Source organism: Puma concolor, chromosome F2 (assembly GCF_028749965.1).
Source record: "Puma concolor isolate L17-30 chromosome F2, mPumCon1.1.hap2, whole genome shotgun sequence".
In the NCBI taxonomy this organism is placed as follows: Eukaryota; Metazoa; Chordata; class Mammalia; order Carnivora; family Felidae; genus Puma; species Puma concolor.
In genome coordinates, this window is record NC_141684.1 from 49,503,573 (window position 1) to 49,526,031 (window position 22,459).

The 22,459-nt window shown below is 35.1% G+C and overlaps 1 protein-coding gene across 1 annotated transcript in view; it reads left to right on the forward strand.

Moving 5' to 3' along the window:
- The window catches only part of CNGB3 (cyclic nucleotide gated channel subunit beta 3), a 148,067-nt gene that overhangs the window by 66,633 nt on the left and 58,975 nt on the right, over window positions 1-22,459 (forward strand). Inside the window, exons 7-11 of the mRNA XM_025922889.2 lie at window positions 829-879; window positions 3,651-3,737; window positions 7,250-7,314; window positions 8,299-8,421; window positions 21,768-21,909. Of these exons, the coding sequence (XP_025778674.1) occupies window positions 829-879; window positions 3,651-3,737; window positions 7,250-7,314; window positions 8,299-8,421; window positions 21,768-21,909 (468 nt within the window). The remainder of the gene's footprint in view (window positions 1-828; window positions 880-3,650; window positions 3,738-7,249; window positions 7,315-8,298; window positions 8,422-21,767; window positions 21,910-22,459) is intronic.

The following is a 22,459-nucleotide window of genomic DNA, read 5'->3' on the forward strand; positions in this document are numbered from 1 at the left end:
TTAGCATCAATGTACATGGGTATATTTGAAACCATTTAAGTGGGTGAAGTTTTCTAGGAAGCAAGTATAAAGAGGAGAAGAAGAGAGCTAAGTCCTGGGGAATGTTGCCATTTAAATGGCTAGCCCTGGAATTAAAGGGAAAAAAAAGTCACCAAATAGAACTGAAGACGTAAATGAAAAATGGCATTACAGATTCTTTGGAAAGAAAAAGTTTCAAAGACAAACATCAAATTTTTTAGTCATCTCTTCATTCCTTGATCTGTTTATCCACCTAATAAGTATTTATTGGATTCCTAGTATATTCTAGTCACTAACTATATACAGTTGCTAAACAAAGTCAACCCTGTCCTAAGATAGATTATCATTTAATGGAATACACTGATTTTAAATAAATGAGCCAAGAAATATGTGTGATTTCAAAACATGGTGAATGCCATAGAAGAATACAAGGATTCCCTTGGTGTGATCATTAGGACGTTGTTGGTGGCATTCATATTGGTCGTCTTAATGGGAAGAGAAAAATGAGAGCAAGTCAAATTCTCACCAAATTGCCATGGATCAAGGAGGAAATTTGAGGGAAGGATGCAAAATAAAGCAATGTAGGCAACTTCTTTAGAAGCTTGAGTGTGACAAATAATAGATCAATAGCAAAAACAAAACAAACACCAAAGAAGATTTTTATTCTGTTTTAAGAGATAAGAGAATAGAGCATATTTATGGGCTGAAGTTACAAGGAACCAGGAAAGAGAAATAGGTATATATATTTATCACAGTGAGAAAAATAATTGATGAAATTGGGTAAAATTAATCCAAAATATCACATTTCAGGTGGATTCAAATGAGTTAAAGACACACTACAGGAGTTCTACAAAATTTCAGGTAGGTGACTTACAATTTCAAAACTGTGCAAGTTATCCATTGCCATTTTGATTTTAAGTCCCATATACAAATTTCTTTTTTCAAAATCTGCTTCTTTTTGAATTGTAGCTTTTGTAACAAAGTTTATACAGATGAAGTTCTATTAAGCAAAGGCAAACCTGAAGTTTTTGCTTCTCAATAATTACATGGTATACTTCCTTGAATGTGCAGTTCTTTATATGCATCTTTATCAAGCACAACAAAATGTTAGTGCTCACATTTAAATTCTGAATAAAATATCAGTAAAGAAGTATGGAGTGTACAGTAAAATTTTGGATCATGAGTAACTTGTTCTGTGAGTGTTCCGCAAGATGAGCAAACATTTCTAATAAATTTTAACTTGATAAACGGGCAGTATCTTGCAATATGAGTAGTACATGATCCAAATGTCACATGATCACAACTGAACCAATGGTTCTTGAAATTCGCTTTGATATACAAGTGCTTGGGATTGCAAGCGTGTTTCCAGAATGAATTGTGCTCACAAACCAAGGTTATACTGTACTTTGTCTTATTCATATAGAATGCTAGCTTCCAATTCACATACCATGTTGTAAAAGTCTGTCAAATTGTTCTACTCCTATTTCTTTGTTGTTCATATAAACAAAATAGAAAAGAAGCAATTATTTATATAATATGGCACCCTCTTTCCTCAAATAACAATATAATTGTATGTTTTTTCACTCATGATTATTTACACCCAAATACTTTGTTATCTTTTATTTGTCCCTCCTACCTTTGAGAAATATAGATTTGGGAGATATCCAAGCTTACCTAACTTGTGTAAGTCCAACCTCCCATTTCAAGAACACTTCTGTGGCCTCGAATTTTGTATAAAAATACAAATCTGGGTTTAGGAACCCTATTGTCCCCATTGGCAGTCTATGGTGATTAAAATCTCTTTCAATTTGTTTTTATCTCCAACTAATTTTCTTTGTAAAAATTTGCCACATACTTAGACATATTCATAATCTATGCTACTTTGATGAACTCCACAAGAGGATGTATATTCTTTTTAAGTGTCACAAAACTTATTCTAAACTCTTAATCACTGTCTTGAATTTGAATAAAGGCAAATTAACTCATACATTTAATGTGGGTTTACAAATGTAAAATTTTACATTTATTCAATTGTGGTCACTCATTTTGAATTCTCTTAGCACATCCTGCTTGTCTAGTTATTTTCGTGATTCATTATTCCACTATTAGATTGTTAATTTCTTGTGGACAGAAACAATATTTTACTCCTATTTCAATCCCAAAATGTTTTGTAAAGTGCCTTGTACAGAGTTCAGTATTGGTCAATTCTTACTCTATTCAATTTTCTACAATTCAATGAGAAATAAATCATCTTTATCTAACACTAGCGTGTTAATATCAAACACAGCTAATGACTACATAGAGAATTAAAGTGGGCAGTTGAGCAGTTGGATAGACAGCAAGTAAAAAGACCATAATTCTGACATATTAGTTCTAATAAATTTATTTTAAAGAATTTAAAAAGATTATTATGATTTGAGCCAGAAAACATGAGTGCTGCAATAACACTAGACAAGTTAACAATTCTATGCTCCTGCTTTTATACTTATATGACATTATTTTAATAGCTGTTCTGTATTCGTCTCAACTTGCTACAAGGCTCAATATCTGTAGGGTAAAATTAATGAGGTTTGAGGATATGATATAATTTATAAACCAATACTATCTGTAAAGAATTTGTTTGTAATAGCCAGTCTGATTAATTTAAACTAAAAGTTTCATTTCTCTTTAGTAACACTAAGTTATTGTGAAATTCTGGTATGCAATTAATTACCTCAACTTTCCATTTCATATGCCTTACAAAAAGCCCTTAACTACTCTTAAATGTTTTAAATAAATTAAATGTTTTTTAAATTACTCTATTTTTCAAAACTGTATAAAAATTAATGAAAATGAATATATCTTACTAAAAGAATTTCCTATTGTTATCATTGCAATCAGGAAAGTATGCAAGTGATGTTGCCATTTTGCAACTGCCAGGATAATAGAAGACGAGAATAATTAAATACATGACATATTTTAATATATATATTTTTTGAGCTATAATAATACTTTTAATACTTTCAACTCTTATTGGAGTTACTGATTAATTGTAAATGGGACTGGTTCCTTTCCTCTATCTCAGCCTGCACAGTGTCTAAGAGATAGATTTCATAGCAGTTTATTGTTAGCAATACCATCCCGAAGAGAGAGCAATAGAGAGAACTGAGGTATCTGGAAGAACCACCAACAGTATAATCAGGCCTGAATACTGGAGTATTGGCTGAAACATAAAAATATGCAACTGTGTTTAATGTTCAATGGTTTCTAATAAAATCAAGAATTGACTTGACTTTCAGTCCAAATCCCCATGTTTAAAACACTATTAAAATGTATTTTAACATTAGCAACCATGCCATCTCTGAAGTATATGTGACAGCTCAACAGAAATTACAGAAAATGCAGAGCCTAAGGAGAGCTCAGATGCATGAAAGTGGAAATGAAAAACATTGGAAGTAGACTACAAAATAGTGTTGTTATTTTCATGGTGCTAATATACCTTTCAGTGACACCGGCATACTTAACTGAAGGCAGTTTTGTATTAAACAACAAATAATTCATGGTACCCAGTCAGCTCTTACATATTGGTATAAATCAATCCATGTCCAAAAAAGCACATAAATACAATGATTGTGAATATGTTTTTCCAACAGCTGGATGTTGCATCAATAATGCCATTTGATGTTTTCTACGTCTTCTTTGGGTTTAATCCAATATTTAGGGCAAATAGGATATTAAAGGTAAGATAACTATATTTAATTTCTTTTTATAATCTTGAAATGATTTAAAATGTCCTAAAAGTATATTTTTAATTTTTCCCAAACTGTCCATTTTTCTGCCCTTATCAATGCTATGAATTTTAAAACTGAATGAAGGAAAAACATCATTGTTTCTACTAATGGAAGTTGTTTTTGATTATTCTATGTCTCACAAGAGGTATTTTTATAATCTAAGATAGGAATGCCTTTGTACTTCTACATACAACTATAACTACAAATGAATCTTTCATAATTATATTCTTTCCCATTTGTCCTTTTTCATTAGATGGTCACTGAATACCAGGAACACAGGCAGTAAAATGATAGATTAGATTACCTTTAAGTTATGTTACTCATCTGTAATTCTAGAAGAAAACTGCAAATGCTTTTTGCATAACAGAATTGTTTACATATTTAGATATAACTCAAATATCCACCAACAGGGAACTAGTTAAATACGTTGTAGGACACCTATATAATAGAATACTTTGTAACACAAGAAAGAAATAAATAAAAAGAAAGTTTTGTATGAACTTATACAGGAAGACCTTAAGGATAATTTTTTTAAAAGCTAGTTACGGAATAGTTTATAGAACATTACTAACTTTTCTATAACAGAAAGAAGAAAATATTCCATTTCTTTGTATTTATATAAACAGTGAAAAACTACCAAATGAATTTAATAAAAATGGTTAGCTGGGGTGGGGATGGAAGGCAGGAGGGAAAATTAGAATGAATAGGGACAGGAATGGGAGCAAGACTTTGAAAGGCATATGTTTCCTATTGTTTTTAAAGTGTGGGAATGCATTACCTATTCAAAAAGAATCTAAGATATAAACATTTTATAACTCAGCTTCATCAGGCACCTAAAACAAATCTGAGGAGAGTCAGGACGTGAAATTTCATGTAAATCTTTAAAAATAGCAACAATAATGTGTTCCCAAAAACAACCTTTATAAAAGGAACACCAAAGATTTTATAAATTTTAAGTGGTTATCTCTCTCACATCTTGGGAAGACAATACAGCATAATCTGGGGACATGGTGGAGCCTGACAACAGCAGCAATAGCAGCAAAAAAAAAAAAAAAAAAAAAAAAAAAAAAGCAGCTGCTCTTTGTTGAATACATGCTTGGGGCTGCAAACTTTGTCAAACTTAATATTCGTGACACCATTTATTCCTCGAATAACTTCATTTTAGAGATGAGGATTAGCAGGGTGAAAAAATGTAGATTCTATCACATGTTTTTGACTCCAAATTTTTTACTGTAATCAAATTGGCAAATAAACCTCAACCTGAAAGGGCTTTCCTTCCATGCCCATAATTTTTGGTTTTTTTTTTTTAATTTTTTTCAATGTTTATTTATTTTTGAGAGAGAGAGAGAGAGCCAGGAAGGGGCAGAGAGAGAGGAAGACCCAGAATCTGAAGCAGGCTCCAGGCCCTGAGCTGTCAGCACAGAACCCAATGCAGGGCTTAACTCACAAACTAAGAGATCATGACCTTAGCCAAGTCAGATGCTTAACCAATTGAGCCACCCAGGCACCCCACCCATAATTTTTTTCAAGTTGAAAGGGACTTTCCTTTATATTTTAACACATTTAAGACAACTCTAGAGATTTCTGGTTTCACCTTGGAATGTGGGTCTAGATTGGAGCAAAACTTAACCTTTCCAAACAACTTAGCAGGCAGGCCATCCCTCATCAAATGTCTAATCACACATGAAAGTTGCCAGAGATTCCTGCTCAGAGATAACCAACTTTCCAGGAAGACTCAGGTTCCTATGGATTTGGGAGTTTGTCTGGCATTATAATAAAAACTTATAAAAAGCCAACTCTTTACACCTCATCTCTGTATCTCTGAAGTGTCCAAAGACTCTCTATATTCAATAGCCTTTTTAAATATAGAATACCCTGAAAGTCAACATTGATCTTGTTTTCATAGCCCAATAGTCTAGTCATTTCACAAATAAGTGTGTCATTTTAATGCACAATTCCCTAGGAAAAATTTCATTTCTCAGTCTCCAAATTATATATGAGAATACAAATTAAAAATATAAATTTTCTCTACAGTGAACACTGAAGCTAAACTTAAAAACACCTTTGTGCAAATTTCTATTAAGAGCACAATAAACAAGTTACCACAAATTGAAATTATCTCAACTGAATGAGGGATTTTTCCTACTTAGGATTCTGGAAAAACAAGTCATTTGTGTGTATTTCTAGGTAAACAGTGATTCCTATTATATCTGTTTTGTAATTTTAAATGTTCTATTGCAGTCATATTTACATCAGATCAATTTTGAACTAAATAAACCATGAACTAAGTAATATTCAATAATCCCTTATATCTGTAAGATTCTGTGAGTCTTAAATTAATAATTAAATAATTAAATACACTAACTCTTGGGGCGCCTGGGTGGCGCAGTCGGTTAAGCGTCCGACTTCAGCCAGGTCACGATCTCGCGGTCCGTGAGTTCGAGCCCCGCGTCGGGCTCTGGGCTGATGGCTCAGAGCCTGGAGCCTGTTTCCGATTCTGTGTCTCCCTCTCTCTCTGCCCCTCCCCCGTTCATGCTCTGTCTCTCTCTGTCCCAAAAATAAATAAACGTTGAAAAAAAAAAAATTAAAAAAAAATAAATAAATAAATAAATAAATAAATACACTAACTCTTGTATGGATGCAACTGCTTCAGGAGATATGTTGTCTTACTGTTCCCATTTTACAGATGAGGAAACCAAGATACAGAAATATTTAGTGACTTTTCCAATGTTGCATAGTTGGTAAATGGCAGAGGTGAGATTGGAGTTTGGCTCTGGATTTCATGCTCTTCCTCTTGCCTTATACTGCATATAGTAATGAAAGAGGAGTTCATGTAGGGTGTATGAGTTAAGATAGAAGAAGATGTAAGCAGGAAGAGACCTTGAGGGAAATAGCAACTCTGGGTTACATGCATGTAAACTCACTGTACCTCTTTGAACAATGTCAAGAATAGCTAACCAATGCTACTGTTACTGGACTTTAAATTTTGTTGAAGTAAATGCTCATTTAATGCAACTTGCTTAAAAATAATGCTAGTGTTAAGGAACTGGACTTAACACCTATTTATGACTTCAATATATTATATTAAACTTTTCCTATTTTAGTTGTGTCTTAGGGTGAGTGTGATTTTAATTATTGTAAAATAGAGTTCTGTTAGATGCTTTAAAAAGAAAAGGGAAAGAAATGTTTTTAAGCTTGATTTTCAAAGACATTACAAACAAAACTGTAACTAGAGACTAGAAATAAAATAAAGCAAGAAGCACTGGGAGTTTGCACCATTCTAAAATGTACTGACCAGAGGAAGGTACAAGTAAATAGACCCTTGTTGTTTGTTTGTTTTGAAGACTTATGAATGGAATTATTTTAAGTAACAAATAAAATTTATTTTACATAGTTTGATTTAAATATATGTATTTAAGACTAACACACTTTGGGATTTCTTTTGTTCATTTTCCACGTAGTACACTTCATTTTTCGAGTTTAATCATCACCTAGAGTCTATAATGGACAAGGCATATATCTACAGGTAAAGTATGACTCAGTATACTTCCAGGGGTGGCAGAGAAAGCAATGGCACAACAGTTTAGCCAGCATTTGGAAAGAATATGATATCCCTGTGAAAGAAACAGAATAATCTCAAATTTTTGGTTATATAAAATATAGGGTTATGTTCTAAAACAGACTTGAATATTTTGAAGTGAGATAAAAGCATGAAAATCATATTAGATTTTATAAGAATATAGGACTAAAAATAGAATGTATTACCTGCTTCAGTCATAACAAGTACAGATAAATGTGTTCCTTCACAAATTGATTCTGCATCTTTCTCATGACAATTCATCTTTTTTAAATGTTTATTTTTGAAACACAGAGAGAGAGAAAGACAGAGTGTGAGCAGGGAGGGCCAGAGAGAGAGGGAGACAGAATCTGAAGCAGGCTCCAAGCTCAGAGCTCTGAGCTGTCAGCACAGAGCCCCACGTGGGGCTCAAACCCGTGAACCCTGAGATCATGACCTGAGCAGAAGCTGGACACTTAACCGACTGGGCCACCCAGGCACCCCAACATGACAATTCATTTTAATCTGAATTTCATTCATTTGCTGTCCTGAACTTCACTTGCACAGAAGACTTCTAGTCACTATTAATCGTAGCGTAAAGTCCCACGAGCTTTTCAGAGATATCCAGTTAAATCAGCGTGGCGTATTTTATGGGACTCAAAGTGGAGAGGTGACCCTCGAGGCATGTCTTTCAGGGAGTTGATTCATACCATCTGTGAAAAGAGACGAAGGGTTTTGGTTTTTTTTTTTTTACACTCTGTCAGTCCCAGTGAAGACATTGCAGTTAGAAAACATGCAATGGCACCATCATTTTATACTGTACTAACGAGAGTTAACAGTTCACAAATTTAAAGCAAGGAGATTCAGTGGAGACTTTAAGAAAAAGAAAATGTTAAAATAGGCTGTATTCCAGAAACAACATGAGCGTCTCTTTGCATTTATTCTCCTTGGCAGAGTCATTCGAACAACTGGATACTTGCTGTTTACTCTGCACATTAATGCCTGTATTTATTACTGGGCATCAGACTATGAAGGAATTGGAACTACTAAATGGGTGTATGATGGTGAAGGAAACAAGTAAGTTTTAATTTGAAGGAAACATGGATTCTTAACTTTCTGTTTCAGTGTACATGTTTCCTTAAGCTAGTGTTTTTGAAACTGTAAGTCACAATCCATTAATAGGCAGTATGTTTCTAAGTGAAAGAAAATAAAGCAGAGGAGAATAAAATAGAAAATATCAGTCTGTCATACCTAGTAGATGTGTGTGTGTGTGTGTGTGTGTGTGTGTGTGTGTGCGCGCGCGCGCGCGCGCGTGCATCCTGGGTTGACCTGGGAAATGCATTTCTTGCTCTGGATTATGATCAGAAAAGTTTGAAAGCCTCTGCTTTAGACAACTGAGTGATAAGATAACTTTTAATAACTCCAGTGCTGATTGTTAGTAATGAACAATGTTAATTATTTGGAGGTCAGGTGAGGTAGCTAATTAGTTTACCACTGAAGGGTTTTATGGGTTTATGAGTCAGCTATAACAACTAACTCAATTAAATACTTACAGAGTAACAAGGACCATAAATTAAACTTGACAATTAGATATGCAAGTATCACAGGAATAAAAGAGATCATTTGAAAAATTTAGGGCAGTAGAATCAGGACTCAGGAATGGCAACTAGGTTATTTAATAGTGAGATTTCCTTTTGGTAGATACAAGAACCTGGCATAAAGTAGACTCCCCTAACTTTCTGCTCCAATGAAGTGACATTGAGCATATTATAAGGCAATGTCCTTAATGGAAAAGGGCAGGTCCCAGCATGACTTTGAAGAGCAACTCACAGCAGCCTTGGGAAAGAAAGCAATTATAGGAGTGAAGATACCTCACAAAATTACACACTACCTAGAGTGAGCGGAATATGTGTGAGGGATTAAAACAACATTTTTTTGAACTTTTAACCAGAACTGATGTTAGAAATTTAAAGTCAGAAGGCTCACTGACTGGGAAAACATATCACACACACACACACACACACACACACACACACACACGCACACACACACACTCACACACAGAATATCTATTCCTGGAAAGTTTATAACAAAATCTACAAGTAATTTCCTTTAGAATGTGGATTAAGTATATATTTAGTTTAATATAAATGATGAATTTATATAGAAAAATGAGTAAGGCACCAACTGTATTAAATAATGCCTAAAAGTGAGTGTGTAATCTAACATTATTAGCAGCCTCAGTCTGATAACACTACTTATCAAATCAGCAAGATAATAGAGATGCATCAAAATGCCTTCCAGAAAAAGTGGAACTAATTCTCTTTTCACACCTGGATGTCTCTCTGCAGCATTTCTAGAGACTATATCTTGTTCCCAGGCCTAGAACACTGTTAAGTATATTAAAACACTTACTATATGTTAAGTACTTAAAGAAGGCAGGGAAGAAGAAAGGAAGTAAGCAAAAAGAGGTAATGATCAGATCTGTGTTATAACAAGAAAAAAGAAACCAGCTTCAACCCATAAGAAATTTAAGCTAATGTTTGCTAACATTTTAGACTTATAATTCCCACTCTAGTGCAGACCAGATATCCAAAGCACCTCTTCTCTAAAAGACAAAATATATTATTTATAATTTTTGTCATAAAATTACTTGTTATAATATACATTTCTAAATAAATTACAGTAAAGTAGTTTTCAATAATTATTGAATTCTCTACAAAGTAAAAAGAGTCTCCAAAGTCTAAAAAATAAATGTGTATAATAACTTGGAGCAGAATGGTGAGATAGCCACTGTGGAACAGAAATAAAGAACATAACTTCTTACTCAGTAGAAGGGGGAAAAAGGAATGAAAAAACTAAAAAAAAAAAAAATTTTAACAAGTCCAAAAAATAAAAAAAAAAGGCAAAAACAAAGTAAGGAAGTTCTGGGGAGAAATATAGAAAATAGAAAAGCAGAAAGGCAAAACAACACAAAATAAGATAGTAGAAACAACTTAAAATATACCAATAAGCACAGTAAATTAATATGGACTAAATTCACTAACTTAAAGAGATTGCCAATTAATAATAGTCAGAATAGACTTTAAAACAAAAATTATTCTAGGGGCGCCTGGGTGGCTTAGTCGGTTAAGAGTCTGACTTCGGCTCAAGGTCATGATCTCGCGGTTTGTGAGTTTGAGCCCCGCGTCAGTCTCTGTGCTGACAGCTCAGAGCCTGGAGCCTACTTCGGAATCTGTGACTCCCTCTCTCTCTGTCCCCTATCCGCTCATGCTCTGTCTCTGTCTCTCAAAAAATAAATAAATGTTAAAAAAATTTTTTTTAATTATTGTATATAAAAATATTACCATAAAATGGTATAAATTTCAATTCACCATCAGTATATCCCAATTCTAAATGTGTATATGCTAATAAAATACTTACAATAAATCAAAGAAAGTCATAGAGCAAAAATTAATAGAAGGAAGAGAAATTGGCAAATGTGCCATCAAAGTGTGCGGTATCAACACACAACTATTTATTGACCAAGCAACCAAAACAATTAGTAAAGATATAAAAGATTTGAGAACCCACTTACCAAGCTTGATTTTTTTTTATGCTTCTAGTTTTACTTAAATTCTAGTTACTTAACATATAATGTAACATTAGTTTCAGGAGTAGAATTTAGTGATTCATCACTTATATACAACATTCAGTGCTCATCACAACAAATGCCTTCCTTAATATCCATCACTCATTTAACCCTTCCCCCCACCCACCTCCCTTCCAGCAACCCTCAGTTTTTTCTCTATAGTTAAGAGTCTCTTTTATGGTTTGCCTCCCTCTTTTTTTCTTTCCCCTAATGTTCATCTATTTTGTTTCTTAAATTCCACATGAGTGAAATCATATGGTATTGGTCTTTCTCTGACTAACTTATTTTGTTTAGCATAATACACTCCAGCTCCATCCACTTCACTGCAAATGGCAAGATTTCATTCTTTTTCATGGCTGAATAATATTACATTATACATATATATATTACATCTTTATCCATTCATCAGTCACAACTTATTTATCCATTCATCAGTCAATGGACATTTGCGCTCTTTCCATATTTTTGGCTATTATTGATAATGCTGCTATATAAACATCAGAGTGCATGCACCCCTTCAAATCAGCACTTTTGTATCCTTTTGTATAAATACCTAGTAGTGCAATTGCTCAGTTGTAGGGTAGTTCTATTTTTAAATTTTTGAGGAACTTCCATACTGTTTTCCAGTGTGGCTGAACCAATTTGCATTCCCACCAACAGTGCAAAAGGGGTCTCCTTTCTCCACATCCTTGCCAACATCTGTTGTTTCCTGAGTTGTTAATTCTAGCCATCCTGACAGGTGTGAGGTGGCATCTCATTGTGGTTTTGATTTGTATTTCCCTATGATAAGTGGTGTTGAGCATCTTTTCATGTGTCTGTTAGCCATCTGGATGTCTTCTTTTGGAAAAGTGTCTGTTCATGTCTTCTACCCATTTCTTCACTGGATTTTTTTGGGTTTTGGGTGTTGAGTTTTATAAGTTCTTTATAGGTTTTGGATACTAACCCTTTATCAGATATGTCACTTGCAAATATCTCTTCCTGTTCCAAAGATTGCCTTTTAGTTTTGTTGATTGTTTCCTTCACCCTGTGCAGAAGCTTTTTAAAACAAGCTTAATTTAACAGATAAAAATAGCTCTTTGCACCCAAGAATTAGAAAACACCCATTCTTTTTAATCATTCATGGAAAATTACAAAAAGTGGTAGTTTTCTTGCCAATAGGCAATTTTCACTACATTTCACAGCATTGGTATCATACAGCCCACATTCTCTGATTATCAAGATAAGAATTACTTCATAGGCTCTGCTCTGCTCATTGAAGGGTTCTTACTCAAAACCTAAGCTCTAATAATCCTATTACCAGCTGTCAGGGGCACATGTATTTTGTATATGTTTTATATGTATTTATAATATATAAATGCTGCTGCATTTTTATATATTGTAAGATTGCATATGGTAGTTATTAACATACTTACATTTTCCTTGAAGTTTTTAAACATCACCATCCACTACTATGCCCCTTCTATCTCTTCATAATACTCTTGGCTTTGTAAGCCCAAAACATTTCTTACTTAACCCTTGTGATAGTTTCTGATGACCTATAAAGTGAAGGTTGTTCATGAGGCCACTGGACTCATATCCTTTGCCCTCATTAGAATTAGGCAGCAAATTGTGGATCATAAGTACAACATTGTGAACAATTAAAAGAAGAGTCAAGTTTAATTCTATTCCATTAATCCTTACCAGAATAATAATGTCTGTTCATTTCAATAGAAGACAAGGAGTCATTTTCATTCATATTGAATAGATGGCATCCTTCATTCAACTGTGAAATTTGACAAAGAAGGAAAAGGCTTAGCTCAAAAAGAAAACGTAAGTAGTTAAGGTTATTTGGAACACAGAAATATCCCCAATGTACCTTTGTCCTTTGTCCATGTATACCACAGTTTAGTCATTTACTGGCATAAATTTCCCAGTGTCCACAAATGTCTTAAATGCCTAACCCCAATCCTTAAAATATATACCTTCAAATGCAAGAGTAGAAACCATGCAAAGCTGTCATGGGAATCATGATTTTCGACAGGGTAAGGAAGGAATGAATTTACTATACCATAGTGCTAGGGAAATTTAGGGCAACTTACCACCCTTCATTCTACACATAAAGATGATGAGACTGAGATAGATGAAGGTAATTATTCAGGATCTCCTATACTTCAGTTCAGAAACCGACAGGGAAGGAAGGAAGGAAGGAAGGAAGGAAGGAAGGAAGGAAGGAAGGAAGGAAGGAAGGAAAGGAAGGAGGGGAGGGGGAGGGGAGGGGAGGGAAAAGAAAAAAGAAAAGAAGAGAAAAGAAAAAAGAAAAGTCTTCACACTAGACACTACACACCCTTTGGATGTAACAGAAACATACCAGAACAGCAACGAGTTTAGTGGACCAGAAAGGAGAGGAAAGGCAGCTGGCAGCATGACAGGGAGGAGTCTGGAAGGAGATTTCACAGATGTGCTCACAGATGTAGTTTTCCCATGTTTTTATTTCAATAAGTCTAGGTGTGCATAACCATTCACTTATTCTTTCATATCATTCAACAAATATTATTAAACTCTTATTGTGCTAAGTCCATAAATAGCTGTCTTTTTGGAACTTACCTTCTAATGTGAACATGTTCCCTCATACTCAGTGCCTCCAGTGATAAATTTACAGAAATTTGGGACTAAGATGGATAGCAGCAATTAAGAAAATACACACATAAAGTATTAAATTAGATCCTGTTAAAAATTGCATTTACCCAGGGTGCCTGGGTGGCTCAGTCATTTAAGTGTCAGACTCTTGATCTCAGCTCAAGTCTTGATCTCAAGGTCATCAGTTCAGGCCCCACACTAGGCTTGTGCTGGGTGTGAAACCTACTTAAAAAAAAAAAAGTTACATGTCCCACTACACATCCACCACAATAGCCAAAAATAAAAAGACTGTAAATACCAAGTGTTAGGTTAAGAACGTGAAGCAAATGAAACCCTCATACATTGTTGAAGGGAACGCAAAATGGCAACCACTTTGGGAAACGATTTGACGATTTCTTTTACAATTCAATGTACACCTTACATGTTGTATGTAAGTGATGAATCACTAGATTCTACATTGAAATTAATGTTACACAGTATGTTAACTAACTGGAGTTTAAATAAAAATGAGGAAAAAATATATACCTTACAAACAAAAATTCAAACATAAATACCCAAAATAAAAAGATATATCTATTAAAAACTCATATAAGTACATTCAAGAATGTTTATTCATAACAACCAAAAACTTGAGACAGCCTAGGTGTTCATACACAGGAGAATAAACAAACTGTGCTATGTTCATGCAATGCATAATACTCAGCAATTAAAAAGCATAAACTATTGATACACACAACATGAATAAATTTCAAAATCATTATTCTGAGTGAAAGACATCTTACAGAAAAGCATACATGTGATGTGATTTCATTTGTGTGAAATTCTAAAACAGGCAAAACTTCATCTCTGGTAGAAAACATTAGAAGACTGGTTGCCTCTGGGAAAAGGAATGAGGGAGCTTTCTGGAGAGATAGAATGTTCTAGGTCTTGATCGGTGTTTGGGTTACACAAGTGTATACATTTGTCAAAATTCATCAAATAATATACTTAAGATGTATTGTATTTTCAAAATTTTAAAATAACTCTACATAAATATCAAACTCTGGTTAATATATATATTCTAAAGCACAGTATTTAGAAGGAAGTGTCTATGGTTGGCAAATTACTTTGAAATGCATCCAAAAAGTAAGATGGATTCCTGAATGAAAAAGTGGAAGGATATGTGACAAAGCAGGTAGAATAAAATGTTCATAGCAGAATCTAGGTGTTCACTATAAAAAGTGGGTACTCACTGTAAAATTCTTGTGATTCTTCTGTTTATTTGAATTTTTTTATAATGAAATCTTGGGGGGAAAGTTTCATATCATGTTTGTTTCACAGAAGAATTTCTGTTTTCAACACTAAATGTTTTTTTATGGTTTTATGTCAAATTCTGCCTTAGTGTTCTAACTTGGAACGCTATATATACAGCCTGTTAGATAGTTCATGTATTAAATCAGCCAGATAGAATCTCCTTGAAAAGATCTATCTGCCTGGCATGTTAATATTAGAGGTGGACACACTTGACTAATTAAGCTAATCCTAGAAAAATCAATAAGATGCCATCTAATTAAATTACAAATCTTACCTTTGGTTGTGCATGTCTGAGTGCATGAGACATGACTGAGAAAAGAATCCAAACATAAACTTCAAAGCATTAAGGCAGAAAACTTCCAATTAACATAGCAGACTAATTCGTAAACAACAAAAAATAGTTCAAGGCTAACTCTTCAGATTTGGAAAATCAATGCCTAAGTTTCACATTTGATTGTTATCTCCTGGCATTCACAAATAAGAAAATTAGAGAAAGTAATTCATGTATTTGTTCCTGCTAACATTGCAGTGACTTTGAAGAAGACAGTAATCCCAACACTTGTAAGGGAGATGGCCGTGTAGGGAGAGAATCTAGTCCCTGTCCCATTCTGGATAGTATTGGGTTCAATATATTTCCTTAATTTAAAAAGACCCACAGGTCCTAGGTCGGTGACCAAACTAAATCAGGTAATAGGACATTATAAATTGGAATTTGAAAAGTTAAAATGCAATCCATAAAATTAATTCTGTACTTCTTCAAGGTGGCTCTCTTTGACATCCAGTTCACTGTAATATTAGTAAGTCCAAAGAAACTTGCTAGAAAAAATTGCAAAGTGGTAATATTTTTATTCTCTTGGCACACTGGTTTCATACCCTCCAAAGAGTTAATTATTTTTCTGTTCCGCCAGGTTTTAAAAAAAATACAAACTCATATCCTTCAAAAGGTATTGAATTTCAAAATGAATGATTTCTTTCTAGATCTGTTTTTGAATATTGACTTTAACTGCACTTTGATTCTTTGTAAACCTCCAACTCCCTGCTGCTTGAAGATCTGAAAACTGTAAACTTTTTCATAAGAAAATGACCACCCTTGCTCAAAGACTGAAACACGATTACCTGAAGTACAAATATTTATGTGGCACACCTAGACAAAAAAAAACAAAAGCCAACTAGGTCTAGGATTCTGTAAACAGTACTGCTTTTCTGTGTCTACCCTAGAAACTAGAATTGCTAGATGGGACCCACTAAATCCAGTGCCTCTCTGCAATAATATATGGAGATGTTGTATATATATAGCACATTTTTCTTTAGGAATTCAGTGGTATATGGAATATACCAAGTAGTATATCTAATCATGCACAAAGTTTACAATAAATATACAATGAGACTAATACCAACTTTCATTCCCACTTCACTATAGACTCCATGAAACCCTTAGCCAAATGTAATTAAGTGAATCTTTTTTTTTCAATATATGAAATTTATTCTCAAATTGGTTTCCATACAACACTCAGTGCTCATTCCAAAAGATGCCCTCTTCAATACCCATCACCCACCCTCCCACCCCTCCCACCCCCCATCAACCCTCAGTTTGTTCTCAGTTTTTAAGACTCTCTTATGCTTTGGCTCTCTCCCACTGTAACCTCTTTTTTTTTTTTACCTTCCCCTCCCCCATGGGTTTCTGTTAAGTTTCTCAGGATCCACATAAGAGTGAAAGCATATGGTATCTGTCTTTCTCTGTATGGCTTATTTCACTTAGCATCACACTCTCCAGTTCCATCCACGTTGCTACAAAGGGCCATATTTCATTCTTTCTCATTGCCATGTAGTATTTCATTGTGTATATAAACCACAATTTCTTCATCCATTCTTCAGTTAATGGACATTTAGGCTCTTTCCATAATTTGGCTATTGTTGAGAGTGCTGCTATAAACATTGGGGTACAAGTGCCCCTATGCATCAGTACTCCTGTATCCCTTGAGTAAATTCCTAGCAGTGCTACTGCTGGGTCATAGGGTAGGTCTATTTTTAATTTTTTGAGGAACCTCCACACTATTTTCCAGAGTGGCTGCACCAGTTTGCATTCCCACCAACAGTGCAAGAGGGTTCCCGTTTCTCCACATCCTCTCCAGCATCTATAGTCTCCTGATTTGTTCATTTTGGCCACTCTGACTGGCATGAGGTGATATCTGAGTGTGGTTTTGATTTGCATTTCCCTGATGAGGAGCAACGTTGAGCATCTTTTCATGTGCCTGTTGGCCATCTGGATGTCTTCTTTAGAGAAGTGTCTATTCATGTTTTCTGCCCATTTCCTCACTGGATTATTTGTTTTTCGGGTGTGGAGTTTGGTGAGCTCTTTATAGATTTTTGGATACTAGCCCTTTGTCCGATATGTCATTTGCAAATATCTTTTCCCATTCTGTAGGTTGCCTTTTACTTTTGTTGGTTGTTTCCTTTGCTGTGCAGAAGCTTTTTATCTTGATGAGGTCCCAAGAGTTCATTTTTGCTTTTAATTCCCTTGCCTTTGGGGATGTGTCAAGTAAGAAATTGCTACGGCTGAGGTCAGAGAGGTCTTTTCCTGCTTTCTCCTCTAGGGTTTTGATGGTTTCCTGTCTCACATTCAGGTCCTTTATCCATTTTGAGTTTATTTTTGTGAATGGTGTGAGAAAGTGGTCTAGTTTCAGTCTTCTGCATGTTGCTGTCCAGTTCTCCCAGCACCATTTGTTAAAGAGACTGTCTTTTTTCCATTGGATGTTCTTTCCTGCTTTGTCAAAGATCAGTTGGCCATATGTTTGTGGGTCTAGTTCTGGGGTTTCTATTTTATTCCATTGGTCTATGTGTCTGTTTTTGTGCCAATACCATGCTGTCTTGATGATTACAGCTTTGTAGTAGAGGCTAAAGTCTGGAATTGTGATGCCTCCTGCTTTGGTCTTCTTCTTCAAAATTACTTTGGCTATTTGGGGCCGTTTGTGGTTCCATATGAATTTTAGGATTGCTTGTTCTAGTTTCAAAAAGAATGCTGGTGCAATTTTGAATGTGTAGATAGCTTTGGGTAGTATTGACATTTTGACAATATTTATTCTTCCAACCCATGAGCACAGAATGTTTTTCCATTTCTTTGTATCTTCTTCAATTTCCTTCATTAGCTTTCTATACTTTTCAGCATACAGATCTTTTACATCTTTGGTTAGATTTATCCCTAAGTATTTTATGTTTCTTGGTGCAATTGTGAATGGGATCCGTTTCTTTATTTGTCTTTCTGTTGCTTCATTATTAGTGTATAAGAATGCAACTGATTTCTGTACATTGATTTTGTATCCTGCGACTTTGCTGAATTCATGTATCAGTTCTAGCAGACTTTTGGTGGAGTCTATTGGATTTTCCATGTATAATATCGTGTCATCTGCAAAAAGTGAAAGCTTAACTTCATCTTTGCCAATATTGATGCCTTTGATTTCCTTTTGTTGTCCGATTGCTGATGCTAGAACTTCCAACACTATGTTAAACAACAGCAGTGAGAGTGGACATCCCTGTTGTGTTCCTGATCTCAGGGGAAAAGCTCTCAGTTTTTCCCCATTGAGGATGATGTTAGCTGTGGGCTTTTCATAAATGGCTTTTATGATGTTTAACTATGTTCCTTCTATCCCGACTTTCTCGAGGGTTTTTATTAATAAAGGATGCTGAGGGGCGCCTGGGTGGCTCGGTCGGATGGGCATCCGACTTCGGCTCAGGTCATGATCTCACGGTCTGTGAGTTCGAGCCCCGCGTCAGGCTCTGTGCTGACAGCTCAGAGCCTGGAGCCTGTTTCAGATTCTGTGTCTCCCTCTCTCCCTGCTCCTTCCCAGTTCATGCTCTGTCTCTCTCTGTCTCAAAAATAAATAAAAGTTAAAAAATTTTTTTTTAAAAAAAAGAAAGGATGCTGAATTTTGTCAAATGCTTTTTCTGCATTGACTGACAGGATCATATGGTTCTTATCTTTTCTTTTATTAATGTGATGTATCACATTGATTGATTTGCGAATGTTGAACCAGCCCTGCATCCCAGCAATGAATCCCACTTGATCATGGTGAATAATTCTTTTTATATACTATTGAATTCGATTTGCTAGTATCTTATTGAGAATTTTTGCATCCATATTCATCAGGGATATTGGCCTGTAGTTCTCTTTTTTTACTGGGTCTCTGTCTGGTTTAGGAATCAAAGTAATACTGGCTTCATAGAATGAGTCTGGAAGTTTTCCTTCCCTTTCTATTTCTTGGAATAGCTTGAGAAGGATAGGTATTATCTCTGCTTTAAATGTCTGGTAGAACTCCCCTGGGAAGCCATCTGGTCCTGGACTCTTATTTATTGGGAGATTTTTGATAACTGATCCAATTTCTTCGCTGGTTATGGGTCTGTTCAAGCTTTCTATTTCCTCCTGATTGAGTTTTGGAAGTATGTGGGTGTTTAGGAATTTGTCCATTTCTTTCAGGTTGTCCAGTTTGTTGGCATATAATTTTTCATAGTATTCCCTGATAATTGCTTGTATTTCTGAGGGATTGCTTTTAATAATTCCATTTTCTTTTGTGATGTTATCTATTTGGATCATCTCCCTTTACTTTTTGAGAAGCCTGGCTAGAGGTTTATCAATCTTGTTTATTTTTTCAAATAACCAACACCTGGTTTCATTGATCTGCTCTACAGTTTTTTAAATTCTATATTGTTTGTTTCTGCCCTGATCTTTATTATTTCTCTTCTTCTGCTGGGTTTAGGCTGCCTTTGCTGTTCTGCTTCTATTTCCTTTAGGTGTGCTGTTAGATTTTGTATTTGGGATTTTTCTTGTTTCTTGAGATAGGCCTGGATTACAATGTATTTTCCTCTCAAGACTGCCTTCGCTGCGTCCCAAAGCATTTGGATTGTTGTATTTTCATTTTTGTTTGTTTCCATATATTTTTTAATTTCTTCTCTAATTGCCTGGTTGACCCACTCATTCTTTAGTAAGGTGTTCTTTAACCTCCATGCTTTTGGAGGTTTTCCAGACTTTTCCCTGTGGTTGATTTCAAGCTTCATAGCATTGTGGTCTGAAAGTATGCATGGTATGATCTCAATTCTTGTATACTTATGAAGGGCTGTTTTGTGACCCAGTATGTGATCTATCTTGAAGAATGTTCCACATGCACTCGAGAAGAAAGTATATTCTGTTACTTTGGGATGCAGAGTTCTAAATATATCTGTCAAGTCCATCTGATCCAATGTATCATTCAGGGCCCTTGTTTCTTTATTGACCGTGTGTCTAGATGATCTATCCATTGTTGTAAGTGGGGTATTAAAGTCCCCTGCAGGGGCGCCTGGGTGGCGCAGTCGGTTAAGCGTCCGACTTCAGCCAGGTCACGATCTCGCGGTCCGGGAGTTCGAGCCCCGCGTCGGGCTCTGGGCTGATGGCTCAGAGCCTGGAGCCTGTTTCCGATTCTGTGTCTCCCTCTCTCTCTGCCCCTCCCCTGTTCATGCTCTGTCTCTCTCTGTCCCAAAAATAAATAAACGTTCAAAAAAAATAAAAAATAAATAAATAAATAAAGTCCCCTGCAATTACCACATTCTTATCAATAAGGTTGCTTATGTTTATGAGTAATTGTTTTATATATTTGGGGCTCCCGTATTCAGCGCATAGACATTTGTAGTTAAGTGAATCTTATATGTTCTGTCCTAATCTTTATTATATTCTTTTCTGTTGCTTTGATTCCTGATTTTCTTCCTATCTGGGCTCTTAGGATACCAGTCTCTCCACTTTCAATTGTTCAAGTTAAGTACAGAATCTTTATCAACTATATTTCTAAACTTGACTATTATATTAATCAAGTATATTATTATACTTGATTTTCTTCAATACTAAATTTCTAGATAAATTACCTGTTGTACCCAAGAGAAATTTCCCTTTTAAGATTGAGGTCCGTACGTCTCTGTCCCTGTCATGGTTTATATAATGAATACTGTAATAAGATGTAAGTAGAGAAGAGAGAGGAGGAACATATCTGCTATATTTTCTATAAGTAATAAAATAACTGTATCTACACTATAAAAGGCTCTCCAATCTTTATAAATATCCTTGATCTCACAAATCACTAGTGTGGTACTTTAAAGATGCCCTCAAATTCTTTGCTGCTCCTCTCATTGTAAGGTGGATCCAAATATCCCTTTCCTCAACTTCTGAATTATAAGAAACTGTATAGCTACTGTCAGGACTACTATGGCTCTGGAAGAAACCAGCCACCAGGTAAGAAGCCCATCTACTCTGACACTGCCATGGTATGAGGAAGCTCAAGCTTGTCATATTGAGAAGCTGCTTGAAAAAAGGATACCCAGCCAGCCCCAGCTATTCCAACTATGCCAGCCCAGGTTCAGACACATGAGAGAAGACATCTTGGGCATTCCAAGAAGATATAATGTGGAGAACAGAGAAACCCAGTCAACAGATTCAAGTTCCCAGACATTTGGCCTCAATAAGTCTGCCCAGTGACCACCAGTCATTCAAGTCACACCAGCTGAGGGTCCACTCATCTTGCTGGGCCATCTCTGCTGGGCTTTACACAAATACCCAACCCAAAGGTTTATGAGCCCTAATTAAATAGTTGTTTTATACCACTAAATTTTGAGGTTATCTGTTTTGCAGCAAGAGATAAGCAGAACACCTAGTAAACACCCTCCTTAGGACTAATTATTTAGTCATTTCACTATGTTTAGTGAGAAGTTTATGTTGGTACACATGGTATTTGCTAATGTTCCCTATAGAAGGAAAATCTTGATTAGGAGGAAATGTGTTATAATTTAGTAGTGATCTGTACTCCCAAACATAGTGCTATTTTAATGTGCTAATAAAAGGCAAAATGGATATATTTTCTTTTCACAGGTACCTGAGATGCTATTACTGGGCCGTTCGAACTTTAATTACTATTGGGGGCCTTCCAGAACCACAAACATCATTTGAAATTGTTTTTCAACTGGTGAATTTTTTTTCTGGAGTTTTTGTGTTCTCCAGCTTAATTGGTCAGGTAAATGGAGATATGAATCGCTAAATACATAATACTGCTATTTTTGAAAGGCTAATAAGTCTTTATAAATTTACAGAAGAAAAAAATCAGTCTTTCATCTATTTTAATGAATTGGAGGAGGATGTGAATGAGCCAACATTGCCTTTGAATTTTTAAACCATTAAATCTATCAGAAGACCTGTCCACAATGTCAGGTTAGACTCCCAGAGAAAGTCAAGTTTCTAAATTGACTTATTAACTTGGAATTTCCTGAAAAACCTTTAAAATCTCCCTTCTTTAATTAAACTTCAAACATTTTCATAAAATCCCTGGATTAAAATCAACTTCAGAAGTCATTTAAACCATAGGCTCCCAAATGCCATTTAAATAAATTTAATTAATAAGTCATTGGTTCATAAATGTTTACTATGGCATCTCTTTGTCCTTATTCTCAAGGAATCACAGTCTAGTAAGAAAGCTAAACAAACACAAATAACTACTGCAAGGTAGTTGGCATTTGCAAGGCATAGAACCCAGTATCTTTGTGCATTCCCAGATTCATAAGAAAAAA